This window comes from Cetorhinus maximus, unplaced genomic scaffold (genome assembly GCF_964194155.1).
Source record: "Cetorhinus maximus unplaced genomic scaffold, sCetMax3.hap1.1 HAP1_SCAFFOLD_3767, whole genome shotgun sequence".
In the NCBI taxonomy this organism is placed as follows: domain Eukaryota; kingdom Metazoa; phylum Chordata; class Chondrichthyes; order Lamniformes; family Cetorhinidae; genus Cetorhinus; species Cetorhinus maximus.
In genome coordinates this window covers 10,942-20,000 of record NW_027599673.1, presented here as the reverse complement: position 1 = coordinate 20,000, position 9,059 = coordinate 10,942, and the positions used below count along the sequence as shown (strand labels likewise).

Here is a 9,059-nt window from a genome sequence, read left to right as displayed (position 1 = left end):
CGTTGCGTCTCCGCCACAAGGGGGCAGCGTTGCCTCTCCGCCACAGGGGGGCAGCGTTGCCTCTCCGCCACCGGGTGGCAGCGTTGTGTCTCCGCCACAGGGGGGCAGCGTTGCGTCTCCGCCACAAGGGGGCAGCGTTGCGTCTCCGCCACCACAAGGGGGCAGCGTTGCCTCTCCGCCACAGGGGGGCAGCGTTGCCTCTCCGCCACAGGGGGGCAGCGTTGCCTCTCCGCCACAGGGGGGCAGCGTTGCCTCTCCGCCACCACAGGGGGGCAGCGTTGCGTCTCCGCCACATGGTGGCGGCGTTGCGTCTCCGCCACAAGGGGGCAGCGTTGCCTCTCCGCCACAGGGGGGCAGCGTTGCGTCTCCGCCACAGGGGGGCAGCGTTGCCTCTCCGCCACAGGGTGGCAGCGTTGCGTCTCCGCCACAGGGGGGCAGCGTTGCCTCTCCGCCACCACAGGGGGGCAGCGTTGCGTCTCCGCCACATGGTGGCGGCGTTGCGTCTCCGCCACAAGGGGGCAGCGTTGCCTCTCCGCCACAGGGGGGCAGCGTTGCGTCTCCGCCACAGGGGGCAGCGTTGCCTCTCCGCCACAGGGTGGCAGCGTTGCGTCTCCGCCACAGGGGGGCAGCGTTGCCTCTCCGCCACCGGGTGGCAGCGTTGTGTCTCCGCCACCACAGGAGGGCAGCGTTGCGTCTCCGCCACAAGGTGGCAGCGTTGCCTCTCCGCCACAGGGGGGCAGCGTTGCCTCTCCACCACAGGGGGGCAGCGTTGCCTCTCCGCCACAGGGGGGCAGCGTTGCCTCTCCGCCACCACAGGAGGGCAGCGTTGCCTCTCCGCCACCACAGGAGGGCAGCGTTGCCTCTCCACCACAGGGGGGCAGCGTTGCCTCTCCACCACAGGGGGGCAGCGTTGTGCTTCCGCCACCACAGGGTGGCAGCGTTGCCTCTCCACCACAGGGGGGCAGCGTTGCCTCTCCGCCACAGGGGGGCAGCGTTGCCTCTCCGCCACAGGGGGCAGCGTTGCCTGCGACCGGGTCCCCCTCGGTCTCTCTCTCTCCCTCGCTCCCCCTCTCGGTCTCTCTCACGCCCTCTCTCCCTCTTTCCCTCGACAGAACTCCACTCCCTCTGGCAGAACGAGGAGCGGGCGGCCACTGTGACGGGCAAGACCTTCGAGATCTGGCATCGGCGGCATGACTTCTGGCTGCTCATGGGCATTGTGACGTATCCTTGACCGAGGCCTGCCCTCGATTTGGGGAGAGGGAGAGGGGGAGGCGAGCAAGGCCGTGGCTCTCGCTTTCGCGGGAGGGGGAAGGGCCAAAGCTTGAACGCAAGGCCCCCAGGGCAGGCGCACAATCCTGCAACAGGCCTGAAGCCTGAACACTAGGCCCCCAGAGACATAATCCTGGCTCCAATAGGCCTGAAGCCTGAACGCTAGGCCCCAGAGACAGAATCCTGGCTCCAGTAGGCCTGAAACCTGAACGCTAGGCCCAGGGGACACAATCCTGGCTCCAGTAGGCCTGAAACCTGAACGCTAGGCCCCAGACACATAATCCTGGCTCCAGTAGGCCTGAAACCTGAACGCTAGGCCCAGGGGACATAATCCTGGCTCCAATAGGCCTGAAGCCTGAACGCTAGGCCCCAGACACAGAATCCTGGCTCCAGTAGGCCTGAAACCTGAACGCTAGGCCCAGGGGACATAATCCTGGCTCCAATAGGCCTGAAGCCTGAACGCTAGGCCCCAGACACATAATCCTGGCTCCAGTAGGCCTGAAACCTGAACGCTAGGCCCAGGGGACATAATCCTGGCTCCAATAGGCCTGAAGCCTGAACGCTAGGCCCCGGACACATAATCCTGGCTCCAATAGGCCTGAAGCCCGAACGCTAGGCCCCAGAGTCATAATCCTGGCTCCAATAGGCCTGAAGCCTGAACGCTAGGGCCCAGAGATATAATCCTAGCTCTAGTAGGCCTGAAGCCTGAACGCTAGGCCCCAGAGTCATAATCCTGTCTCCAGTAAGCTTGAAGCCTGAACGCTAGGCCCCAGAGACATAATCCTGGCACCAGTAGGCCTGAAGCCTGAACGGTAGGCCCCGGGGACAGAATCCTGGCTCCAATAGGCCTGAAGCCTGAACGCTAGGCCCCAGACACACAATCCTGGCTCCAATAGGCCTGAAGCCTGAACGCTAGGCCCCGGGGACAGAATCACCATTCTAACACGCCTGAAACCTGAAAGCTAGGCCCGGGAGGGGGGCTGGGGATAACCCTGCCTGAACACTGGGCCCTCGGAGGGGCGGAACCCTGGTTCCAACAGGCCTGAAGCCTGAACACAAGCCTCAACACTAGGCCCACCGATCGCAACCCTGGCAGCTACAGGCCCAAAGCCTGAACGCGAGGCGATGGGCGGGGTGGGGGGGGGAAACACCGAATCCTGGGCCTCCGGTGGTCAAGGGGCCTAAACCGAGGCTCCTGGATCGCCGACTGAGGGGGGGTGGAAACGCTATGGTTTTCACGTCAGACTTTGGCGTGTTTTTTTTCCCTGAACTTGCCCCCACCTTCTCAGACACGGGTACGCCCGGTGGCAAGACATCCAGAATGACCCGCACTACGCCATCCTCAATGAGCCCTTCAAGGGGGAGATGAACCGGGGGAACTTCCTTGAGATTAAGAACAAGTTCCTGGCGAGGAGGTTCAAGGTGAGAGAGGGGAGGGGGCAGCCATTTTGGTCAAGGGTGGGAGGCGGGCGGGAAAGGGCTAAAGGGAGGCTAAGCTCGGGGGCCCATATTGACCATATCTCTCTCTCTCTTTCTCCGTTCCCGTTTCCCCCCCGGCCCAGTTGTTGGAGCAAGCCCTGGTGATCGAGGAGCAGTTGAGGCGAGCGGCCTACCTGAACATGTCCGAGGACCCAACCCACCCCTCCATGGCCCTCAACACCCGGTTTGCTGAGGTGGAGTGCCTTGCCGAGAGCCACCAGCACCTCTCCAAGGAGTCGCTGGCCGGCAACAAGCCCGCCAACGCGGTCCTGCACAAAGGTAAGGGCGGCCCCGGAGGCGCCGGCTGATCGGCTGTGGGGGGGCGGCGCACGGGACACCCAAACGGTGGGCGCTGAGGGGAGCATGGGGCCACTTAGAGCGGGAGAGATGGGGGTGGGGGGCATGTTGGTAGTTGGAGCACAGCCCTTGGTGGGCTCTGGCTGATCGGCTGTGGGGGGCGGCGCACGGGACACCCAAACGGAGCCATCCCGGTGGGGGGGGTGTCTCTGAGTGGGGCACTTAGAGCATGGCTGTGGTGGGGATGTTGGTAGTTGTAGCACAGCCCTTGGTTGGCTCTGGCTGATTGGCTGTGGGAGGCGGCGCACGGGACGCCCAAATGGAGCCATCCTGGTGGGGGGGCTCTGAGTGGGGCATGGGGCACTTGGGGTGGTGGGGGGGGTGGGGATGTTGGTAGTTGGAGCACAGCCCTTGGTTGGCTCTGGCTGATTGGCTGTGGGAGGCGGCGCACGGGACGCCCAAATGGAGCCATCCCCCGGGGGGGGGATCTGAGGGGGGCACTTGGGGTGTGGGGATGTTGGTAGTTGGAGCACAGCCCTTGGTTGGCTCTGGCTGATCGGCTGTGGGGGGCGGTGCACAGCACACCCAAACGGAGCCATCCCCGCGGGGGGGGGTGGGGGGCTCTGTGGGGTATGGAGCACTTAGAGGTGGGGGTGTTGGTAGTTGGAGCACAGCCCTTGATTGGCTCTGGCTGATTGGCTGTGGGAGGCGGCGCACGAAGAACCAAACGGAGCCCTCTCTGGGATATTGGGGAGCAGGTGGGGCGGGGTGGGGGCTGAAGTGGGAGGCAGCCAGGTTTGGGGAGCTTGAGCAAAGAAGGTGCCGGCTGATCCGCGGTGGGAGGAGGCGCGCGCGCCAACGCCCAATCGCTGCCCTCCCCAGGCCTCTGAGGGATCCCAGGCGTGGGACACTTAGAGCCGGTGGGGGGTGGGGTGTTGGGAGTTGCAGCACAGCCCTTGGTGGCTCTGGCTGATCGGCTATGGGAGGTGGCATGCCAGCGCCCAAACGGAGCATTCCCAAGTAGTGGGGGGGCGGGCGGTAGGGTGGGTAGGAGGAGGCCTGGGATGGGGCAATTAGAACTGGGCTTTGAGGGGGTGTTAAGCGGGGACCCCAGAGTTGCTGGCTGATCAGCTGTGGGAGCAGGCGCATAACCACTCAAATGGAGCCCTGCCCGGTGGTTGTGGTGGGTGGGGGTGGGGGGGGAGGTGGTGAGGGGTGATGGTGGATGGGAGGAGACCTGAAATGGGGCAATTAGAGCTGGGGAGGTGGCAGGGGGGGAGGGGTCAAGCGCAGAGTCCAAGAGGTGCTGCTGATCAACTATGGGAGGGGGATTGGGGAGAGAGAGCGGGGGGAATGGGGGGAGAGAGAGGGGGAGGTGTTAATGAGAGAGTGAAGATACCAATGTTCATTCAGTCTCCAACCAATCTAACCGCAACCTCTCTCCCTCTCTCTCTGCCCCCGCTCTCTCTCTCTCTCTCTCTATGCCCCCGCTCTCTCTCTCTCTGCCCCCGCTCTCTCTCTCTCTCTCTCTGCCCCCGCTCTCTGCGCCCCCGCTCTCTCTCTCTCTCTGCCCCCACTCTCTCTCTCTCTCTGCCCCCGCTCTCTCTCTCTCTCTATGCCCCCGCTCTCTCTCTCTCTGCCCCCGCTCTCTCTCTCTCTCTCTCTGCCCCGCTCTCTGCGCCCCCGCTCTCTCTCTCTGCCCCCGCTCTCTCTCTCTCTCTGCCCCCGCTCTCTCTCTCTGTGCCCCGCTCTCTCTCTCTGCCCCCGCTCTCTCTCTCTCTCTGTGCCCCCGCTCTCTCTCTCTCTCTCTGTGCCCCCGCTCTCTCTCTCTCTCTGTGCCCCCGCTCTCTCTCTCTCTCTGTGCCCCCGCTCTCTCTCTCTCTCTGTGCCCCCGCTCTCTCTCTCTCTCTGTGCCCCCGCTCTCTCTCTCTCTCTTGTGCCCCCGCTCTCTCTCTCTCTCTGTGCCCCCGCTCTCTCTCTCTCTCTGTGCCCCCGCTCTCTCTCTCTCTCTCTCTCTGTGCCCCCGCTCTCTCTCTCTCTCTATGCCCCCGCTCTCTCTCTCTCTGTGCCCCCGCTCTCTCTCTCTCTGTGCCCCGCTCTCTCTCTGTGCTCCGCTCTCTCTCTCTCTCTCTCTGTGCCCCCGCTCTCTCTCTCTCTCTATGCCCCGCTCTCTCTCTCTCTGTGCCCCCGCTCTCTCTCTCTCTGTGCCCCCGCTCTCTCTCTGTGCCCCGCTCTCTCTCTCTCTGCCCCCGCTCTCTCTCTCTCTCTCTCTCTGTGCCCCCGCTCTCTCTCTCTCTCTGTGCCCCCGCTCTCTCTCTCTCTCTCTGCCCCCGCTCTCTCTCTCTCTCTGCCCCCGCTCTCTCTCTCTCTCTCTATGCCCCCGCTCTCTCTCTCTCTGCACCCCTCTCTCTCTCTCCTCTCTCTGCCCCGCTCTCTGCGCCCCCGCTCTCTCTCTCTGCCCCCGCTCTCTCTCTCTCTCTCTATGCCCCCGCTCTCTCTCTCTCTGCCCCCGCTCTCTCTCTCTCTCTCTCTGCCCCCGCTCTCTGCGCCCCCGCTCTCTCTCTCTGCCCCCGCTCTCTCTCTCTCTCTGCCCCCGCTCTCTCTCTCTGTGCCCGCTCTCTCTCTCTGCCCCCGCTCTCTCTCTCTCTCTGTGCCCCCGCTCTCTCTCTCTCTCTGTGCCCCCGCTCTCTCTCTCTCTCTGTGCCCCCGCTCGCTCTCTCTCTCTCTGCCCCCGCTCTCTCTCTCTCTCTGTGCCCCCGCTCTCTCTCTCTCTCTGTGCCCCCGCTCTCTCTCTCTCTGTGCCCCCGCTCTCTCTCTCTCTCTCTGTGCCCCCGCTCTCTCTCTCTCTCTATGCCCCCGCTCTCTCTCTCTCTCTATGCCCCCGCTCTCTCTCTCTCTGTGCCCCCGCTCTCTCTCTCTCTGTGCCCCCGCTCTCTCTCTGTGCTCCGCTCTCTCTCTCTCTGCCCCCGCTCTCTCTCTCTCTCTCTCTGTGCCCCCGCTCTCTCTCTCTCTCTATGCCCCCGCTCTCTCTCTCTCTGTGCCCCCGCTCTCTCTCTCTCTGTGCCCCCGCTCTCTCTCTGTGCCCCGCTCTCTCTCTCTCTGCCCCCGCTCTCTCTCTCTCTCTCTCTCTGTGCCCCCGCTCTCTCTCTCTCTCTGTGCCCCCGCTCTCTCTCTCTCTCTCTGTGCCCCCGCTCTCTCTCTCTCTGTGCCCCCGCTCTCTCTCTCTCGCTCTGTGCCCCCGCTCTCTCTCTCTCTCTGTGCCCCCGCTCTCTCTCTCTCTCTGTGCCCCCACTCTCTCTCTCTCTCTCTGTGCTCCCGCTCTCTCTCTCTCTCTGTGCCCCCGCTCTCTCTCTCTCTGTGCTCCCGCTCTCTCTCTCTCTGTGCTCCCGCTCTCTCTCTCTCTCTGTGCCCCCGCTCTCTCTCTCTCTCTGTGCCCCCGCTCTCTCTCTCTCTCTCTCTGTGCCCCCGCTCTCTCTCTCTCTGTGCTCCCGCTCTCTCTCTCTCTGTGCTCCCGCTCTCTCTCTCTCTGTGCTCCCGCTCTCTCTCTCTCTCTGTGCCCCCGCTCTCTCTCTCTCTCTGTGCCCCCGCTCTCTCTCTCTCTCTGTGCCCCCGCTCTCTCTCTCTCTGTGCCCCCGCTCTCTCTCTCTCTCTGTGCCCCCGTTCTCTCTCTCTCTCTCTGTGCCCCCGCTCTCTCTCTGTGCTCCCGCTCTCTCTCTCTCTCTCCGCCCCCAGTTCTCAAACAGCTTGAGGAGTTGCTGAGCGACATGAAGGCCGACGTCACTCGCCTCCCCTCCACCATTTCCCGGATTCCTCCAGTTGCCGTCCGCCTCCAGATGTCGGAGCGTAGCATTCTCAGCCGCCTCGCGAACCGCAGCACTGAGATTCAGCCGCAGCAGGTACCGGCCTCGACCCGCTCGGGAAGCGCCATCGACCTCACCCCCCACCCCCACTCCCACCCCCCCCCCCCGCGCGTTCGGGACCGGGGAAAGGGAAAAATGAAGCCCGTCTGTGACGCCTCACCCAGTCGAATAGCCCGCTGGCGTCACGCCAGGTGGCGGTGGGCGCGGGCGGAGTGGGGAAACTGAGGGGACCGTGGATTCACCCCTCCCCGAACGTGGAGGGTTGGGGGGCTGTAATGCTCGTCCACGACACCCCCCTCCCCCAGTCGGATAGCCCGCTGGCATTGCGGAGGCGGTGTCGAGGGAGGGTGGTGGGGGGGTGGGGGGTGGAGGAACGAGCCGGGCGGTGCTTGGCGTTTCAAGAGAACAGCGGCGCCCTCCCCCGAATGCCTGGGGGGGTGGGGGTGGGGTGGGGATAAACGTTTGGCTGCGATGCCTTTCCCGGTCAAACAGCCCCGTCAGCGTTTCGGAGGCGGCAGCTCGTGCTGGTGGGGGGAGGAGGGGGGAGAAGGGGGATGCGTGAGGCCCCGTTGTTCACTGCCTATCCCCGAATGCGGGGAGGGGAGCTGATCTGCGGCGCCTCTCCCGGTCGAATAGTTCGGAGAGGTTGTGCGCACGCTGCAGTGGAGTGGTGGGGGGGTGGGGGGAGAGGGTTGGTGTGTGGTGGTTCTCGAAGTTTTTTTTGGTGGGGGGGGTGTTGGCGGTGGTTCGAGGATGCCCGTCGGCGATGTTTTCCCCAGTCGAATAGCTCGCCGCTCTTTCACGCTTTGTTTTTTCTCTCTCTCTCTCTCTCTCTCTCCGACGCAGGTCCCTCAAGTGTGACTGGACAGAACATTCCACACGCAGGCGTCTCCAGCGGGTTCCAATGACCATTCCACCCGGACCCAGCTCCCTTCCACCCCCCCCTCCTCTCCCTCCCTCTCCCTCTCCCCCCCCCCCCACCCCCATCGTTCCCACCATCCACCCTCACCCTCGCTGGGCACCCTGACCGAGACTTGAAGACCACACACCCTCGTTCGTTCGCCGCTCGAGACCCAGGGTGACAGGAGCTTGTACATATATTAGCGGGCGGGCGGCCGATGAGGAGGGCTTGGGGGTGGGGGTGGGGGTGGGGGTGGGGGGAATGTTGGCGGGGTGTAAAGCGGACGGACTGTTGCCCTTGATCTTGCCCCCCACCCCCTTCCCCCCGCCGACCAAACCTGTCGTTTCTCCCTCCCCGCCCTCCCTCCCTCCCTCCCTCTCTCTCTCTCTCTCTTAGTTGGCATTAGCCCTCCCAAGTACATTTTTAATTCCCCTTTATAGTTTCTGTGAGGGTTTGAGGGTCGGATGAGTGCGAGTTGCGCACTCTTTCTCTCTCCCTCTCTCTCTCTCTCTCTCTTGAGATGCAGAGGTACAGTCTCTCTTATTTAACAGATGTACACACACACATACACACACACACACACACACACACACAAATACTCGCCCCACCTCGTCCCCATTCCTTGCCAGGGCGCATCACGGGAATCGTGTCCCCCTCTCTCCTCCGTCCCCCTCCCTCCCTCCCTCCCTCCCTCCCTCCCCCCCACCCTCCTCTTAAGAGTGGAAAAAAATAATAAATTGAATTTTGCTGCCCTGATTAAATTAGAAAATTATTTCTGACTCTCGGGTGTTGGCTCGTTTTTTTTTGGGGGTGGGGGGTGGGGGTGGGTTTGTGTGTGTGTGTGTGTGTGCCGCGCTTGCACGCGCCGTTCAAAAAAAACACGTAAACCCCCACCTCAAGTGGGCTGAGATGTTGTGGGGGGGGTGTTCTGGAGCATTTGAAACTCAGCCGAGCATTCGTGGCGGGCTCAGCCGCTGTAACAACAACAACGCCTCGGAGGTGTGGAGCACGGAGCCTGCTGCAACTGAGAAGGCAACAGGCCGGGGCATGGAGGGGGGGCGGGGGGGGGGGTGGCGGGGAAAGCACTTCAAAGGCAGATAATCCTTTAATAGCCTCTTCAAACTGTAATGAAAACCTGATCGCCGATCTCCCCCACCACCACCCCCCCCGTGCTTAGTGGTTCCGGGGCATCAGGGGGACTCAGCGACTACAACCACAACGCGGCGGATGGAGTCTGTGGCAGCTGAGAGAAA

General features: G+C 63.5%; 1 protein-coding gene across 1 annotated transcript in view; it reads left to right on the top strand.

Moving 5' to 3' along the window:
* LOC144678192 (chromodomain-helicase-DNA-binding protein 4-like) overlaps window positions 1-8,584 on the top strand; it is a 9,071-nt gene extending 487 nt beyond the window's left edge. Inside the window, exons 2-6 of the mRNA XM_078538065.1 lie at window positions 1,113-1,221; window positions 2,559-2,691; window positions 2,832-3,027; window positions 6,778-6,941; window positions 7,752-8,584. Of these exons, the coding sequence (XP_078394191.1) occupies window positions 1,113-1,221; window positions 2,559-2,691; window positions 2,832-3,027; window positions 6,778-6,941; window positions 7,752-7,766 (617 nt within the window). The 3' untranslated portion in view covers window positions 7,767-8,584. The remainder of the gene's footprint in view (window positions 1-1,112; window positions 1,222-2,558; window positions 2,692-2,831; window positions 3,028-6,777; window positions 6,942-7,751) is intronic.
* Window positions 8,585-9,059: the final 475 nt, after the last annotated feature.